This window comes from Artibeus jamaicensis, unplaced genomic scaffold (genome assembly GCF_021234435.1).
Source record: "Artibeus jamaicensis isolate MK-2021 breed Jamaican fruit bat unplaced genomic scaffold, CSHL_Jam_final contig_1132, whole genome shotgun sequence".
Classification (NCBI taxonomy): domain Eukaryota; kingdom Metazoa; phylum Chordata; class Mammalia; order Chiroptera; family Phyllostomidae; genus Artibeus; species Artibeus jamaicensis.
Genome location: NW_026521221.1, coordinates 1,879,988 through 1,899,644, shown reverse-complemented (window position 1 = coordinate 1,899,644; position 19,657 = coordinate 1,879,988). Strand labels below are relative to the sequence as shown.

The 19,657-nt window shown below is 43.4% G+C and overlaps 1 protein-coding gene across 1 annotated transcript; it reads left to right on the top strand.

The window, feature by feature from the left end:
- Nucleotides 1-8,001: 8,001 nt before the first annotated feature.
- Nucleotides 8,002-10,813, top strand: GJD2 (gap junction protein delta 2). The gene is made up of 2 exons (XM_037133169.2): nucleotides 8,002-8,245; nucleotides 9,215-10,813. The coding sequence occupies exons 1-2, from the start codon at nucleotides 8,175-8,177 to the stop codon at nucleotides 10,107-10,109; spliced, it is 966 nt and encodes a 321-aa protein (XP_036989064.2). The 5' UTR covers nucleotides 8,002-8,174; the 3' UTR covers nucleotides 10,110-10,813.
- Nucleotides 10,814-19,657: the final 8,844 nt, after the last annotated feature.

Below are 19,657 nucleotides of genomic sequence, written 5' to 3'. Positions count from 1 at the left end.
CAGCTTTAAAAAACAAGCCTAATCATGGCACGTCCCTCTTACGAACCTTCAAGAGCTGCATGTTCCTTTCAGAGAAAATGCCAACATGTTTACCCTAACCCATAAGGCTCTGCTTAATTAGATCCCTTCTGGCTTTTCCAGCCTTGTCTCAAACCTTCCCCTGTACTCTGTGGACTGGACATGGAATGGAGACTTTGCTGTTCTCCATGTGCAACTCTCTCCCAGCCCAGGGCCTAATCATTGCTTGCTGTTCCTCCAGCCCAGAATGCTCCTCTTACACCCCTTTCACCTTTTCCTTTAGATCTCAGCTAGAGAATGCTTTTTACCCTTGACCCTTCTCCACAAAGGAGGGCAGCCCCTCCCTACCCCATTCTATACTCAGACCTGCATATCGCAGAACTGTCCATTGGTAGCACTTATCACAGTTTTTAAAATTACACATTAGCATTTCCAATTATTTGATTAATCAGTATGTCTCTCCTACCAGATTTTAAACTCCATGAGATCAGGGACCATAATGTTTTGCTCACTACTGTATGTAATGAGCACACAGTAGGTAATAAACCTTTTTTTGGACAAACAAATAAATGAAAGGGCCAAGAATACATGTGTGCAAAGATCGAATGTTAATGGGTTGGTGGGATTTGGCTGTAGCAGCTCATGCATATACACACAGTAGATATACGTATACATTTACTGATTTTTTAATGTATACTCTAGGAAGATAAAAAGGTAAGACAGTTATAAAGAGTGAATACCATGCTATTCATCCATTCATCCATCTTTTATTCAATTTTGTTCATTCAGATGCCACAAGATGGAAAAACTTTTTATTTGAACAGCTGGCACTACAATTTCCCTTAGGAGGAATGACAACACAAAAGACTGTGGTAAGTATTTAGGTCAATAAGTGGGTCCCCCTCCCCTCTCTTCCCTACTCCACCAAGCAATGGCAGAAAAATCAGTCTAGGCATGTGGCTTTCTGACCTGTTACAAAGAGGAAGTTTAGAGAAACTAGAGGAAAAAGTGACTAGTTCGGTTCTTAAGTGCCCTTGGGAGAGTCCTCTTTTACACCACTTGTCACAACTTGGTTATTAATATGAACTATATGACAGACACTTTAAAATGGAGAACACTAACAAATATCTGATATTGGAAAGTACACTTGTGACAAAAATGTCTACATTATAGATATTAGGCAGTAAAATGAAAACTTTATTGTAAACAACAATACATTCAGATTATACCCTTATCATACTGGAAGACTGTTCCTCCTCTGCATGAAATAGAAAGAATAAATTAATTATTGACATCATGACAGAAACAGTGATGCTAGAGAACAAAAAACATGGACTGTTCTTCTTGTGCTCTGATGTAATCGGATGCAATCATTTCATTAATACACACATGGCCCTGTAATAGGAATACAGAGGACCAGATGGCCAGGAGTGGACTCAGATGAAATGAGATGGGTGTTTGCAGTTTAGCAACTAACTACTTAGCCTGTGTGGATTATACTAAGTACTTACAGAACCACAGAACACATTTTCAGAATGAAATTCTGCCTTTGTCCCAGCAAGAGGAGAAAGCTTGTTTTACTGGACTCCAGTAGGCAGGGCTGCTGTGCCTAAGTAGTTGATGGTGAGTGTTATTGCACCAGTACTCAACCCTGACTGCATATGGGCATCACCTGGAGAGTTTTTTGAAAAAATACCAACACTGGGGCTCACTTCCAGAAATGCTAATTTAATTGGTCTGGGATATAACCAAGAGTTGAGGTTTTTCAAAGCTTCCCGAGTGATTCTAAGGTGCAGTAAAATTTAATAAGCATTGCATTAATGTGACTCCTGTATTTCCACAAGTAAAACTATAGACCAATTTTAAAAAAAAGAGCAAGTGCTTGTGTACTGTGATTTGGGAGGGCTCAGAACAACCGTTGCCCCCAAATAGCTATTTTTCTGTAGTGTTTGGAAAAATACCTAGAAAAATTCATTTCGTTGAATGAACGCTTTGCAACTTAAATGAGGATAATTCCTCTGAGAAGGATAATACGTTAAGTGGTTATCAGTTATTAACACCCTGGTGTGCTTGTTTATCACATTACTTTCCTTTGCGTGGTGGGGTAGGGCCCAGGGGTGGGGAAGCACAATGGTGGGAACTCAAAGGTCAGTAGGATCTGGAATCCAGGCAAGTTCTGGGAATGGGGGATTTGACCAAGACGGTCTATGGTCAGGATGGAAGGCTGAGTTTATATCAGAAAGAGAAATTCAGTGTAAAAGTTCTGAAGGTCAGAGAAGACTATACTGTAAATCAAATCAAATGGGCAAGTTAAAGCCAGTGCTCTTGACACACCTTTGGCTGACTATCAAAATGCTGTAGCAAGGGAAATGAACACGTTGTGAATAACAAGGGAGTAGTAGCCCCTTTCCACTCTCATCTCAGCTCCAGAAACGAGAGCTTCTCCATACCAGACTTGACATTGGTGCCCCAGAATGATCAGAAAGCAGAAGGCAGAAAGCAGGTAGGCTGGTAGGAACTGGGAAATCACCAGAGCCTCTGGGCTGTGTAATACCTGAGCCTCCAGATAGATATCTGGCATAAACAAGAATTTATTGAATTTCAGGAGGTGAAGACACCAGGCAACCAAGCAGGAGAATCAGTGTATAATTATGAAAGTAAGAAAGAACCTTAAAAATAAACTCATCTTAGAAAAGGTTCCTTTGGGGACGGATATCAATTCTACATAATTGTTGTGATGATAGATGTGAAGCGACAGACTGAATCCAACTTTTAGCGGCACATTTTGATGTGGAAGAAGTACGTATGGGAGCTAACATATATTCTCTGAGTTTAACGATTCTGCCAAAGGCAGGTCCTACCCATGTGCATTTCCTCTGCAATTTCCTCATCTCTTTTATACAGACTGGAAATGCACTCAGCAGGAAGCCCAGCTCTATCCAGCATGGCTGGAATTCTGGCTGGACAGGGACAATGAATGGGTGCCCAGACCCTGGGCAGACTCTTCTGAATGACTTTTGAATAGTGTTGACTTAAAAGAAATCTCCTCCTGCAGGTTTAATGAGTGCCCCCTGGGAAGCTCCTGATGTGAATGGGAATCAGGACTTGACAAAAAACATAAAAGATTCTGTGTCAGCAGGGCTGATTTGATTCTTAATGAACTGTTAATTTATTTGCTGTGATTTCACACATCTGCTTTGACCACAATGCCATAGTACATTTGTTAATCCCTGTACTATTATTACGCATAGGTATATTCTCTATAAAAATGGTGGGTGGGGAAAGAGGAGTTTGTATACACAATTTTTTAAAAAGGGACACATAGCCTTTTATTCAAAGAACTAGTAGGCAGAAAAATGTTAGACTGCCCACTATTTGGAATCACACTCCCTTGGGACTGAGACAGAGTTTGGCATTTGGGTTCATAAGACTGTAGAATAGTTTTGAAGGTAACAGACTCAGCAGAGTCCTAGGCCACACAGCAAGCCGCCATGTTTAGTTAGGGCTACTTATAGTTGGTGGTTTGGACAGTTTGACTGCCATAGGAAATGTTACTCTGCAAATATTTTCTTGACAGCAAAAGCCAAAATTGTTTCCCCTCCATACTTGAGCTGGGGCTTAATAAGGAAGGAAATACAAAAGAAAAAAAGAGAAAAATGAATTTGCTGCAAAGAGGCAGAGATTTCATTCACCACTTTATTCTTATAAGTCTCATAAGACAGACTGTGTTTGGTCCGTCAGAAGACAATTTCATGGTTTCATTAGGAAACAGATGCATGTAGGCCACTGGGAGAGATAAAGCTCAGTTAATCTTCCCTGTTTGTGAATGAAATGGGAAGAACTTTAACACAGAGACCAGTCCCAAACTGAATCCTTGTCCCTCGGGAGCCACATGAATCCCAAGGGGCTACACATGCTGGCACTTACTGGAGCTTTTGTATCCGGGGCTGTGACCAGCTTCCCGAGCCTGCCTCTGCCTCTCTGATGCTACAGTCCAAGGCTGGCTCAGCAACATTCTCCAGGCTAGTTCAGCAGGTTTGGGAACCTGAGGTTTGGTGAGTGAGAGCAGGAGGCTAGTGGTTAGCAAGAAGGCTTTGTGGTGAAGGGTCCAGGCAAGTATACAGGGACTTTTACTTGGCAAAGGGAAACCTCTTTCCCCTCTTGGTTTGCATGAACTTAGGTCATGGAGGAGCCAGGACCCACATCTATTTAGGGAACATGCAGCTTCCCCAAGTTGAGGGGGATGGAGAGCCAGAGCTGCTATCCTACTCTTCCAGTGAACTTAAGATTCCACAACACTAAAGACACTGTGGAAAGCACTGTGACATATAAGCATGCCCTCTGCTCCCCAGGAATATGTGGTCCAGGAGAGGAGAGGAGAAGAGAGGAGAGGAGAGGTCAGTATATTCACTTTCATTCATATACCTTATACAAAGTTCCTGAAAGGTGGGACGGTCATTTACTGAATATTTGAAGTAGCAAAACTAATAGGTTCACCTAGGAATCTGAGAGAGGAATGTGGCTCTAAGGACATATAAAGAGCTAAACCAGATACACCTATGTAGTAACCACTGTAACTCTCCATTCCCTCTCTGTATTAGAGTATTCAACTATACCCTTTGCTATGTATGTGCCTTTACAGTTTTTCCTACTAGATGTAAGGGTATCCCCCTACACTATTAGTGAAAATCACTGTTTGGTGAGACATGGCTTTGTGAAGCCAACAACCCGGGTATTACTTTCTTTTAGATACTTGCAGGTGGCTACACCCTCATGATCCAACCCACCCTAATTTCCCTTTCCTTCCTCAAAGGTCACATTTGCCATCTTTTAAAATTATTTGGTGCTTAGGAGCATTTGAGATCCTGCTCCCTGGCATATGTCATCAGTTTGGTTCAAATAAACTAAAAGAATTATTTGGTCCTCTTCTCTAAGACTCTTAAATAGCATTTTCCATAACTACTTGTCTGATTTCTAGCAAGCCACCTAATTTGGGGTTCAATTTTAACATCTCTGAAACAGGATGGATGAGATTTCCTAATTTCTAGGATTCCTTCCTGCCCTAATATTCATAGATGCAAAAGTTCTCAACTCCTTATTGTTATCAGAACCCCTGAAAAGAACTTAATAAAAATGTAGGTACTTAAAGCACACTTCCAAAGATTTTAATTTAGCAGGTTTGGGGCAGGAGCCCAGAACCTGAATTTTTAGTGAGCGCCCCCAGATGGTCTAACGTTTATCCTATAAGTCCCATTGTTTTTCATCCAAAACAATTGCATGAATAGAGTAAAATGAGTTTTAAGTAAGAGCTAAAAGAAAAGAACTTCCCAGGTGACTTGAAGGGGGATCCTGGATCAGAGGCGACTTGAGTCAGTAACAATCTAGCTGGATGAAATAATACCCTGAGGACACTCAGAGAAGCCCAGCTGCATGTAGAGCCCAGAACCTTTTCATCTTTAATGTGTTGCCGCCATGGCAAGTTATTAATTGAAAGTGGCACTGACTTGGCTCAAAAAGCAAATGCGACATCATAAGTGTAAAACAACTTATAAGTGATGTTTAAAAATAAAAACAGTTGATTGTTTTCAATGTGTGGTGGAGATGAGAAAGATTTTACCTAAAAAGAAGCTATCAAATTTGTCGATTTTTAAAGTACAAGTTCTGTATATAGGTGCTTTTGTGTGTTTATATACATGTATTACATATACATGTGTTCATATGTTGAGTCTATATGACATATTAAAGTATAATTCACAATAATGAACTAATAATAATCAACAAGGTAGTTATAGCCTAGTGCCTGAAAATTGTATTGTAGGAATATTTAAGATGTATGTGCTGCAGTCTGTGGTCTTAGGATATCATCTGTACAAGCTTGGAAAAGCTACATGTGTAGAACATAATGATTTTGAGTTGTGCAGCCTATTTTCAGACATTTAAAGATGTTAAACAGATTTCCTGTGGGACTTTCTCACACATTCACTCCATGTCTGAGACTGCTTTCTCCAAAGTGTCTGCCAGAGAAGACGGAACACAGGGAGCCAGCACCTAAGGGAGCAGGGGGTGGGGAGTCGGAAAACACAGTAACCCTGAGTTGGGACATCATCAGTCCATCTGGAAACAGATTGGGTAATAGATTATCCAACCATCTCCGTTTTTGCACCTCCTCCCTGCCCTGCAGGAAATAAAAAGTGCCCACAATAGCCCTAATGTTCCATTTACGCCTATACCTTTCTCCACTCTTCATGGACTCTTACTTCTTGGCAGTGAAAAGCTGCTTCCTTGGGGTAAAGGTGTCAGGCCTAGGAGAGATCTCACCAATCCCTCGCTGATCTCACTGAAGCTTGGGTTGTGCCTTTAAACTTTGCATTTCATGCAGATGTGCACTGTGAGTGGACTGAAGCCTATGCCATGTACCATTCTTCCCACGCCCCAGGCCACCAGCTACCTGACCGCCCGGGTGGCTCTTGAACTGAAGGCTCATCATGGTGTGGCTTATGTGCTATTATCACTCTGGATAATTAAGACTTCTTTATATGCCTACAATGAGTTAGCAACCCTTTCACAGTTGTATTTTTAAAAGGGTGACAACCACTTACCCATTGTGCTTTTGGTACATTTATATGGAATACTCCCAACTACTGTGTCTCCTAACGCTGACCCCTGAGCTAATTAGCAATCTAGTGTGATTATTTCAGTTTTCTAGAGACCAATTAAACAGACAGAGCTCACAACAAAAAAAAGGAAATTTAAAAACAGAAACCAGAATCTGCTGATTGAGGAGAGAAAGCCAAGACAGGAGAGAGCATGAAAGTGGCCAGTGAGGTGAGTTTGCGATCAGCTCTGATTCTGCTAGTATTGAATAGAACACTGAGCCTCCTTGAATTCAGATTTGACCACAGTTTACCTGAGAAGCACCCCCTTCTCCCATTAGTAAAACAAAAAATAAACAAATAAACACACACACACACACACACACACATCAGCGACATTGATCACAAGCACAGAATGGCTCACACTAGGTGCACCTTAAGTACAGATTGTGCCCAGACCCCCATGCTCAGAGGCAGCTTCACACCTGCATTTCAGCTTCAGCCTACAGGGACCCTCATCAAGCTTCCCTCACCCCTGCATCGAAGCCACCGAGGCTTCAAACCGCAGGCTCACTCTGAGCCACGCACTCTTCTCCAAGGGATGTAAAAACGTCCTCTTGTCGCCCCCACTCTCCTTCCCTAGCCAACATCTCTATTTAGAGAGGGAGTTTCAGTTGCCTCCCCGAAAACAAAAAAAGCAAAAGGTGAGGGCTGCGTGTAGAGAGAAGCTAAACTACCTACTCACGCCCCTCTCCACTCACCCACGCTTCTGCTCCTGGCTCCGCCTTCTCCTGCAGGGAGCTGGTGGTCAGGTGAGGTTACCTGGGCTCCCGGAAAAGCCCGGAGGGGCCGTACGATCCTTTCTCTCGAAGTTGCCCCACTCCCTGCCGGGCCCCCTGGACTCTTTGCCCCTCCGCCCCTGCGCGTGCCCCCTGCCCCTCGGGCTTCGGCGCGCAGCAACAGCCGCACGCAGCGCTCGGCTCCCCTCCGCGGACCTGGCGTGACGCAGGCGGAGACTACTTAAGGGCGGATTAGAGGCGGCGGCCGCGGATTCCCGAACCCCGCAGCCAGCTCTGCGCGCTCCGCCCCAGCCTTGCAGGTGGCAGCGCGGCAGCGCTCAGTGCCGGCCGAAGTGCCAGCCGCCCCGGCTGGTGCCCAGACCCTTCTGGCCCCCCAACCCCCGGGTTGACTGGCGCCCAGAGACCTCTCTCGGGTGAGCGAGAGAGCTCGCGGACCTGCACGCTGCCACCCCCGCCCCTGCCCCTGGCCCTAGCACCCGTGGGCTCCAGACCTGCCCCTGGGACGGCGCGAGAGGTCCTGCCGGCTCTCCGGACTGCGCCAGCTGCCCCATCAATCGGAACGCGCTTGAATTTCTATCCCCATTTCCCCCTTTTAAGTACAATAAAAGGGAAAGGGGATTCGTGGATTTTTGAAACATTTGTTTGCTTCTTAAATCGCGGGGCAATTTGCTCCGAGCCGGGAGGTGCGGCCCGGGGAGGGGCCAGGAGCCAGAACGTGCCCGGTACTGCCCAGCCTTTGTCTGCTGCCTCCGGATGCACAGCGATGGGGGAATGGACCATCTTGGAGAGGCTGCTGGAAGCCGCGGTGCAGCAGCACTCCACTATGATCGGGAGGTAAGGGCGCCGAGCTGGCCGTCGGGCGGCCCCTAGGAGTCCCTTCCTACGTCCAGACTGTGCCCCAACAGCCCCCAGTCCATTCTCTGCCCCTGCCCATCGTCCTCAGCCCATGCGTCTGTGTTCCCGGCATTGAGGGATTACTTGATGCTCATTGATGGCCCCCTCCTTCAGCTACTCCTGCTCACTGCCCCCATCCCCTCCACATGAAGCACCACCGGGGGGTGGGAGGGGGGTTCACTCTTCTCCCAACGAAAAATGAGTCGTTGGCTTAGTCATTGTCCCCCCACTCTCCGGAGTCAGAGCCAATCTCCACTGGTTCTCTAAATAGAATCTACAAGGAAAGCAGGATTGTATTTGGACAGAGAAGGGCAAATGGGAAGATGGATTTGCTCTTCAGAGCAGATGTATCTTTCCGCAGCAAACGTTTATTAAGCTAAACTGATTTGCCTGTTAAAAGAGCGTCAGAAACCCACGCACTCAGTTCACAATTTCGTATATGTAATGTATATATATTCATAAATATCTGTTTATGTAAAGCATTAGGTTCAATATTCAACTGAGGATAAACACCCAGTTGGTGTACTTACATACACACACTGTGTAGACTTTGAAACATGCTGCGTTCAGATATTCCGTGTGCATTTGCCATATTCAGAGTGAAGGTTTGTTTTGTGCCTTTTTACATTCCATGTGTGCCAGTGAAATCTGGCTACTGCAAATGTAACATGTCCAGTGTATGGAGACCTACATATCTGAGATCCCTGAAATATGAAGCGCTCCCAACACCTAGCAGATAGGGAAAAGAAAGGTTTCTTAAGATTTCCAGTTCAGTACCACTCAGGGGTGGACAGCTCCCCAGTCAAAGCAGTGGTGTAAACACCAGAGCCGGTGAGGGAGGAGCAGGGGTTTCCTAAGTCAGTGACTCAGCCCATGAGAACCTCTCTCCCTTCCTCTCCCCCTGCTCAGGATCCTGTTGACTGTGGTGGTGATCTTCCGGATCCTCATTGTGGCCATTGTGGGGGAGACAGTGTACGATGATGAGCAGACCATGTTTGTGTGCAACACCCTGCAGCCCGGCTGTAACCAGGCCTGTTATGACCGCGCCTTTCCCATCTCCCACATTCGTTACTGGGTCTTTCAGATCATAATGGTGTGTACTCCCAGTCTCTGCTTCATCACCTACTCTGTGCACCAGTCTGCCAAGCAGCGAGAACGCCGCTACTCTACGGTCTTCCTAGCCCTGGACAGAGACCCCCCTGAGTCCATGGGGGGTCCTGGAGGAACTGGGGGTGGGGGCAGTGGTGGTGGAAAACGAGAAGATAAGAAGTTGCAAAACGCCATCCTCAATGGGGTGCTGCAGAACACAGAAAACACCAGCAAGGAAACAGAGCCAGATTGCTTAGAGGTTAAGGAACTGACCCCACACCCATCAGGGCTGCGCACTGCCACGCGATCCAAGCTTCGAAGGCAGGAAGGCATCTCTCGCTTCTACATTATCCAAGTGGTGTTCCGAAACGCCCTGGAGATTGGGTTTCTCGTGGGTCAATACTTTCTCTATGGCTTCAGCGTCCCAGGGTTGTATGAGTGTGACCGCTACCCCTGCATCAAGGAAGTGGAGTGTTATGTGTCGCGGCCGACTGAGAAGACTGTCTTTCTAGTGTTCATGTTTGCTGTGAGTGGCATCTGTGTTGTGCTCAACCTGGCTGAACTCAACCACTTGGGATGGCGCAAGATCAAGCTGGCTGTGCGAGGGGCCCAGGCCAAGAGAAAGTCAGTCTATGAGATCCGCAACAAGGACCTGCCACGGGTCAGTGTTCCCAACTTTGGCAGGACTCAGTCCAGTGACTCTGCTTACGTTTGAAGGAGCGGGTTTTGGAAAGGCCTGGGGGTGACACGCGGTCTTACGGCAGACAACTGCTCAGGAATGGCTATACCTGTCCTCATTTATGCGACTTTCAACATTGAGATACAGGATAAAGTTGGTTAAGAGAAGCTCTCACATCAATGGCAGAAGAGAGAAAGTAGAATCATTACTACATGTCACACCACTGGCTCCACAGAAGCAGATGGGTAGAGTGATGAGATGGATGAGTTAGACTTCTTCGGGACCTTTTATTTTATGGCCCAGAGAGATCTCAATAAGAGTGAACTTGCATAGCTACCAAGAAGGACTTAGCTCTGCTGAGCTCTGTATCCTGGTGAATGGGATGAGTCAAATATTTCATTGGTACAAAATGTGTGACTTAGCTCAGCATATCCATACATCCTGGGCTGCAAGAAAAACATCCTCGAGACATCCTTCATGTACCTCCCCTATCAGCATGCCTCTTTCCCTCAACCCAGGATAGCATGACAGCTTTTTTTTTTTTAACTGAATCTGGCTTTCCAGTAGACCTAATATGGTTTATCTGCAAGCTAGAGGGGATTACTTGGGGGTGCTTTTGGGGGAATGGTCATGGCAAAGGTTTGCATTAGAGTCTCGTATGACTGGCCCTTGGTCATTATGAAAACCTTAGGAATGTCTCAATATTTCCAGTTTTCTAACTCAAACTGCACTGGTGCTGTTTATTAGGGACAGGGTTCGGGTGGGAGGGAGGGAATTGCAATATGCAACTATAACACTTGTGTGAGCTGGTTGTTGCACTGTTAGGCATGTGGTTATAAGCTTTGGGATATTTCTGCCTTCCAGTTTGTGGACTTTGAATAGCATTCAAAATATTTTTTTGTTAATAACAAGGGTGTCTACCCGAGCAACAGAATTTCTAACTGGTGTATTTCACTCATTTTCTAATCTAGTTTTTTTTGTGCAACACAACTGCATTTCCTTTTGCCGTGGTTTGAATTTTCCTGTGTGCTCACACCAGAGACCTTAATTGGCCCATGTCAATCCCTATTTATTATTATTTTATCAGTTATTTTTGAAACATACACACACGAGAATCACTGGAACTGAAAACTACTGGCTAACACGTGTTTACGGATGCTTGAGACATAATACCAAAGGTTCAAAAACCTATTGCTTTGGACTGTGAACATGTTTCCTTCTCTTTGCTCTTATTTATTTAAGTGCCATACTGTACCTTTCACATCCACTGTGTGTTTAGTTAAAGCATCGGCCAAGAGTGATATTTGGATAATGTGCTTTTATGAAGCCCTGTTTCCTTTGCATTATCATTATGATTTTGATTTAGATATGGATGTGGTGTAACACACAACCAAGGATTCGTTAAAAATAAAGTTCTTGCCTTTTTTTGTAAAATGGGAAGTCTGCGTTTTTCTATTTTGTTTGGGGTTTTATTTATTTGAATATGTGTTCAAAGTTATTTTATTACCTATTTTTAAAAGCAGAACATTGGGGGCTGAAAGCGAGAGGATCTGAGGGATGACCATTAAAATCCAAATAGCCACTAACAAATGAGAAGAGGTTGCTACATTTTATGAATGTTTAGAAGAATGTTTAGAAGACTGTGACAAATTATTCAAATAGTAGTATTTACTATCCTTTCCACGTTAACCCAAGATTTCACTGTTTTCCTGAGGCTCTTTCTTGCCAACGCTATATCATATAAGCTCATTCCAGGAGTGAAATGTTTCTCCCTTCCCACCATACTTTCCTGCCATGGACGGTCACAAAGGAAGATGCGCTGAGCTCTCCATCATCTCCTTAAGACCTGACGTGTAAAATGATGCTAAGCCAGCAGTCAGGCAGAGCCCTCTAGACCAACACTGTTCAGTGCAAGTGCGTGTAATGGTGGAAATGCTAAACTATCTTTGCTGCTCTATACAAAAAACTATTGAGCTCTTAAAATGTGGCTAGTGCAACAGAAGAACTGAGTTTCTAATTTTATTTAAATTTAATTAATTTAAATAGTCATATATGGTTGGTTGCTACTGTATTATACAGCACAGTTCTAGACTTTTAATGATTTATTGTGGGGTTCTATCCAAGGGGACTGAGCCCTTGATGATATGTCACAATATATTTACTTGTTAGCCACACATTTTGGTATCGTTTTGGGCATTTCCTGCCTACCTGTGGCCCCGTTAGTTCAGTATGCTAATACTCTTTCTCAATTATTTAATGATACTCGCTTTCTAATTCCAATGAGCACTTGGTCTGAACAGAGTGAAGCAGTGTGGAATTTCCTGGATGATTGTTTTTCCAACACAGTTGTTGCACCCTTTAACTATGGTGGGGCAGATACCAATTTTAGCATGAAAATGTTTATTTCAATTGATGGGTTTCCATCTGCAGTATAAAGAGGCAGTTGAAAAGGATTATTCTTGAATAAAGAAACAGATCCTCCTCTGTTTCGTGTTTAGTGAGCTAAAAATGTTTTAAGACACCTCCCAGAGATGGAGGAAGAGTGTTGCTTAAGATCTGTTAGCATATGCTTGGGTGTGAAAGAAGTAGGAATCTGTGTGGAAAACAAGGGCTGTTGTATTTATGTCACGAAGTAAGATAGAAGAATAATAGTGTTTCCTGGTAGAAATACGTTTTGTATCTGTGGGGCAGATCTATTTCTTCTTCGAATATGGGTCAGCCTTCAGAAGGACTGTTCTGTGTCAGTCTGATTCTTTTGCTTTCTATTTAATGAAGGAAGTATACTCATGATCTGATGGTTCACATAACTGTGTGACTGATGTGACCTTAATCTGTACTTTGTGAGAGGACAGCACTGATATCTTCTCTCAAATTTAAGAGCCTTTTGCTGAACTACAGGCCCTCCCAGCCTGTGTGTGCACTGTGAGCGTGTGTACATGCACACACTTTGGGGTAGGTACTTGGTGCCAGTGCATTAACTGGGTTTAAAATTTGAAGAATAGCCTGGAGAGAGTGAAGTTACTTAGCCTGTAAAAGCTGAAAGGACAGAGTTTGTCATTTTTAAGTCCTCAGATATCTAAAAGGTTAAAACATATTAGAGATAACTGTACTCACTGAGCTCTGAGGACAGAGAAAAAGGACTGGACTGAGAATTGAGGGTGTGGGAGGTTGGGGGATTTACCAGAAAGAACATGGTTTCTCTTTCATCTCTGCTTTTTTTTGAGAAAATGCTCTTTCTTCTTCAGGGAATACCCGTCCCATCACCTCCTTTCACTGGGTGTATTCCTCTTTGCCCTTAAAATCAGTTTGGCTGTCCATGCACACAGGGACCTATTCTAAACTCTCCTTGGGACTGGCGTGGTGCTCCTGCACTGAGTTTCCATAAAAGTCACTCTCCCACTAGCTGCATGCAGATGAGACATTTCTATATCGGTATGTGGCTCCTTGAGGGTAGGAACAGTGCCTTACCCATTGTCACCATATGTAACATTTATTATTACCATCTCATTTACCACCAGAGAGATGAGAGCTTCAGCCTTTCATTTGGGAAAGTTTGATAGACTCATAATGTATGAAAACTAAAAGCATCTCATGAAGACATTAAGTCAAGCCTTTATTGAAACGTTAAAGAAACCAAAATACCTAAAATGAGGACAGTGGGTTTCTTGGAAAGTAGTGAGAATATTCATCTCAGAGGACTGGAATATTTAGAGAACAATACTTATATTGGTTTGAGTCTGCTCAGGCTTCCTTAACAAAATACCACAGACTGGGTGGCTTGAGCAACAGAAATTTATTTCACACAGACTGGAGGCTAGAAGTCCAAGATTAAGATGTTAGCACATTTTGTCCTGCTTGAGGCCCCTCTCCTTGGCTTTCAGATGGCCACCTTCTCATTGTCCTTACCTGGTCTTTTTTTGTTGCACACACGTGTCCCTGGTGTGTCTGTTCTATGTGTCCAAATACCCTCTTCTAAGGGGGACACCAGTCATATTGGATTATGGCCCACTCTAATGACATTTGAATTTAGTCTCCTTTCTAAATACAGTCACATTCAGATCTGGAAGAACTCAATTCAGCCAGTAACAGTAGTATTTTCAAACCTTTGTAGGTCCTTTATGGTTAGGGAGGGCTGTATAATTTAGTGGGATAAATGGGATACCTCAGGTAATGAAATGGGAAGGATAGCTAATTGAATGAAACACCAGAACAATGGTTATAAATTAAATCTGTCTTTGAGCAAAGCGAGTTGTTTACTCAAGACAATAAACAGCCATTGAGCCTGCGTTCCAGGGCCTGGGACCCTGGAGATCATTATAATGCCAAAGTCTCAAATCTTGAGAAGGGCTGTCAAAGCTACTTCTCTGACAAAAAAAAGTGAAAATTTATGTCAATAATGGGAAAATAGTACTGTATTTAAAACATACTGATGCCTTTGGCCCACTCCAGGATACCTCAATTAGAATCTGATGCTGTAGCCTAGCATCAACATTTTTTAAAAATTTCCATCCCTAGGGGATTTGAATGTGTAGTCGTAGTTGAAAACAACTGATTTGGAGACATTCACATAAAATTATGAGAATCAGATGTTTGAAGGAGAAGTTGGAAAAGGAGAAGTAGGAAAGTATGGAGTTGTCACAAAAGAGCTGCCCCATTTACATTACATGTGACATTAGTGATAAGAAGCTATAGACGGACAACCAGCCGCCACCTTCGGGGCTTCAGGAATGGAAGCTGCAGCCATGGCAGTGAGAGGAGCTGACCAAGGGCAGGGCCTGGAGTGGACAGAGGAGGAGAAGCCTGGGAAGGAAGTTGAAAGAGCTGGCTGGCAAAGGAGAGTTGCAAAGTGATGTCATAAACTTGAGGGAGGTAGAATCTCAAGAAATAAGGTCTGTTATTACTACTAAATTTTAGTAAGTATTCAACTAGACAAATAGCTAAATAAAAGCCTGAAAAGCATCCCCTAGATGCAGTGCATGAGTGGGAACATAGAAACAGTGAGCACAGACTATCTTTTGCTTAGAAGCTCCAGAACTCCTGCAGGTTCCAGGGAAGCAATTAAACTGCGAGCAAGTGAAGGGTAAATGATCAATCTCATCCCCGCCAGGGCTCGGCCATCCAGTCAAACATGGTGAGCCAGTTTTGTGACTACCCAAAGGTTATGTTCGTAAAGAAGATTGTTATACACCAGATAGATTAGCTAAAATACATCTGGTGGAACCAAACTTAAAAGAGCAGTTATATCTAAAATGTACTCTGTGGCTCTTGTCAGCTTTTGGTCTTGAGGGCTGTAGACATAAATCTAGAGGCTTTTCAGAGATGCTGGGGCCAGCAAGTCAATGACTGACTAGCTGTTTTGAGTCAGGCCTGTGGTTCAGCCTGGCAGCCAGTGCTCTCAGTCTCCAGCAGGTGTGGCAAACAGAGTTCTGAGAAATGGACCAATTCTTTTTTTTTTCTGAGCTTGAAGACTAAGAATGCTAAAACACGTTTAACTTAACAAAGGATCTATCACCTATACTTATACCCCAACTCTCCCATTCCAACCCCTTCCTTGAAAATCCCAGTTTCCAAAAACATCAAGCAATAGAAAATCAGTGTGTTCAAGTCACTGCTTTCTTTGGCACCAGTGGTGTGCAAGGGCCTGGACTAGGTGTTAAAGGCATTACAAAGACAGATGTGATGCATTCCCTACACTCTCAGGGCCTCCAGGCTACCTGAGGGGAATAATAAAACTTCTTAAAGCTGGATGTGAACTGTGCCATATTCAAGCCTCCAAATATTCTAAGATCTAAGGAGGAAGACACCACATCCACTGTGTATGTGAGTGTTTTGGGGTGGTAGCAGGTATAGGAAAACTTCACCAACAAGGTGGCATTGAGATGGATCCATTCAAGTAGTAAGAAGAAGGTAGGGACCAACATAAACATTCCCCTCCAGCAGAGAAGCCTGGTGTATATTGGAGAACTGGGGGGACTTTGCTGTGCATGGAGTTGACAGAGAGAAGGAGTGGAAGAAGTGCTTTTAAAGTGAGCGGGACCATGTCGTGCCTCAGGCAAAGAAAGATGCCCTGAATTGGATAGACAATGTGAAGACACACCTTTCAACAAAGATCCTCAAAGCCATCCTTTTGAGCTCCAGGCATCAGCCACTCTGTGTCTGACCACACAGAGGCTCCAGCTCAGGATCAGCTTTGATTTTGGAAAACACATTTCAATCTCAACAGTATAGGATTGGAGCAAACAACCAGGGTGATGGTTGGGGATTTGGAGCATGGCCCCATTAACATGAGTGGGAGTTAGTCTGCTAAATCCTAGTCACTGGGCAGAATCCTCATGTTTATTCACCACGATGACCTTTCTGCTGTAAATTGATACAATATTTCAGAATCACTCAGAACCGATTAAGCTTTGTTGCATCTCCATCTCCTAAACGGGACATATTTGAAAACTGCTGCTGTGTGCACTGAAATGTCTGTATTTGTGGGCAACTCTGGCCAGTAGGAACATATGGGCACCTAAATATAGCATCAGTGAGTGTTAGGGCTTTTGAGACGTTTGATCTGGGGAACTTTGCTTGTCTCCAGGCAGGGGCCAAACTTTTTGCAAATAATTGATTTTGCCAAGGAAATTTTTTTAATTTTCTATTTTCTTACCTAATTTTCTATTTTTTACCAAATTTTCTATTTTTCCCCCTCCATATTTTTTGTTTTCCTGAAGGCAATTAAAATTTTTTCTGAAGACTTTTTTATATGAAATCTGAATGGTCTAAAGATTTCTATTCATGATTTCAGTAACAGGAAATAGGTGTTAAGTATTGCTTCTTTAATCCTCACTACAGCCTGGAAGGAAAGTGCTAATAATAAGTATACCCATTTTTCAAACAAAACCAAAATGTGAAGATGTTAAATCATGTTGCTGAGGTCATAGGGCCAGTCCATGGCTGTGTCTAGTTTCTGGCCCATGCAGTGTGATGTTGAAGCCAAGTTTAACACCTCAGACACTACCTCCAAGAAGCTATGCTAGATGAGGCTTTAGGAAACCTGGTGTATTAGTCTACTACTCTGCTCTCAGTAGATCCTTCTTTGGAGCATTTTTCATTTTCCTTCTCCCCACCAAAGATTCTTTTCTTGTGTGTCTAAGTGCAGTATAACATTGTGAAGTTTTCTGAGGTGTTGGTGATTCATAATGATCTTTGTAACTGTAGTTCCTGTGTAAACACAGGGCAAGGCTTTACAAATGACAAGTGATTGAATAAGTCAATGAAAATGTAGAGTCATAGGATCTTGAGGTGGAGAAGAAGGGTCATCTCACTCACTCCTTCATTTTTTTTTTGTAGATACAACCTAGATCCAGAGAGTAAAGTTGAATAAAGAACTTCAGATTAGATGGAAATTAAGGCTGGTGGGATCAAGAGAGTGGTTGCTCATGTTGTCAGGAACAGATGGCCTGGGCTGGACAGAGGTTATTAGCAGTGACTGGCAAAGCCATATGTCCTCTGACTCCTAGTCCAGATCTCCCCAAGCACGGTCATGAGAATCACGAGTTGGCAGAGTGTTGAAGAGAATATCTTATCTTGATTAAGCATATGGCCTATTTCTGGAAGCACTCTGAGCATCTCCACACCCCAAAGCCTGAGAAGCCATGTTTTTGGTTGCTTCACGTAGAAACCCTGGCCAGTGGGGTAGGTCCCAGATGCAACTCAGCTCTCCTGGACCATGAAGAAGACTTCTGACAATCACCTACGCTGACTGTAGCTTCTCTTTCTCTCTTCCAGGAGCCCCTGGTGCCCTATAAAGCATGCTCATTGGAGTGTGTTTCCCACTGCTGTTTATAAGCTTCTCTCCTCACCTCATGTTTTCCAATCACTATGATTTGCCTAAAAATGCTCAGAAAATTTATTTATTATTTTAACACATACATACCGAATGCAGTACTTACACATGTTCATCTCTGGGGATATAGAAGACCTGTGGGAGAAACCCAAAGGAAGAAGCTTGGAGCTGGTCCTTCCTTGCAAAAAACAAATGCAGAGGTGAGGGGCAACCACTTTCAGGTGGAAAAGAGCATAAGAAATAGTGTTCTAGTGCCTCCTCCAGAGGAGCAAGCAGAAAACTGTATGTGCCTCTGACATCATGAAGGCAAGACTCTTCTTTCATTAAAAAGGATAACAATATAAACTCAGTTGAGACCAAGGATGACCTGGTAATCTGGACATCAGGGATGGTCTTTTCCCTTTTAAGAAACTAAAGTCAAATTACAATATCATCTAATAGTTTCTTCAGTTGTAAGACCTCTAATAGTAGTAATGATGATCATAATAACAATCATGATAATGATTGTAAACACTTGAAAATATGCTTTTTTGCACCTCTTTCCCCAGGTACTATCTTATTTTGTCTTTGATGCCTCTATGGAGTGGACAGAGTGTAGAATGGGTGGTACTTGCTTTTCCTCAGAGGACCATAATCTCAGAGTCTCAGTTTTGGTGACTTGTCCAAAACCACAGTTAGTTTTAACACAGGTGGGACAAATCCCAATTCTCTGACTTATTGTCTGGTACATTTTCCACTCTACATGGCCTCTTGATTCGTCAAATGTTACGCTTTAGATTATCAAGGGCGACATTTAGAAATGTTAGGAGGAAAATGTGTATATGCTCAAGAAGTCGTTTCCTATGCTTCCGAAGAAGTTGCAAGGAAATGTGGCAGGCCAGTCTTCAGGGAAGGATGTCTGTCTTATTCTCTTGGGAGCTGTGATTTGTTGAGTGCAGTATGAACAGAGTGCTTTCACCTGAACAACAGCTTAAGCAGAGGTGGCCAGGTCTGACATGCCATCCTCCCCTTAGCTGTTATCTGTGACTTCAAAGATGAAGGAGGAGCCCTGGCTTGCGTGGCTCAGTGGATTGAGTATGGGCCTGCGAAACAAACAACTGTGGTTCGATGCCCAGTCAGGGCGCATGTGTGGGTTGCAGGCCAGTTCCTGGCAGGGGACGCACAAGAGGCAACCATGCATTGATGTTTCTCTCCCTCTCTCCTTCCCTTCCCCTCCAAAGATAAATAAATAAAATCTTTTTTTTAAAGATGAAAGAGGAAATATAATGCTGCATTTAAAAAACAGCAATTATTTTCCATAGTTACAAAAGTAAAATATGCTTCCTGTCAGGTCTATGCCCTGGCTGCAACAGCAAGGCTGGTGGCTGAGATGAAGATTTTATAAGGGAACCAATGTAAAAACTTTCATGTTATGCATGCAGGAATAAAAACCAGACTAGAAAGGTCACAGAAGACAACCAGCCCTTATTAGAAGAAACAAAAATTTCCAAAAGAACCCTCTTTCTATCAAGTTACTCTGAAATTTATTTCAATAAAGGCAGATTTGATAAAAATAGCAGTTTCGTTCTCTGTGCCTGGGTGCTAATAAACTCAGCAAGCATCTATTCCTCACTTTGATATATTTGCTCTCCTTACCACACCTCTCTCTGGCACTCCTAGGGTCCCAGGGTGTTGAAATGAAGATGGCTTGTACTTAAAAAGACTTTCCTAGGTGAGAAAATACAATGATGTAATGACTTCTTTTTTTAAGGAA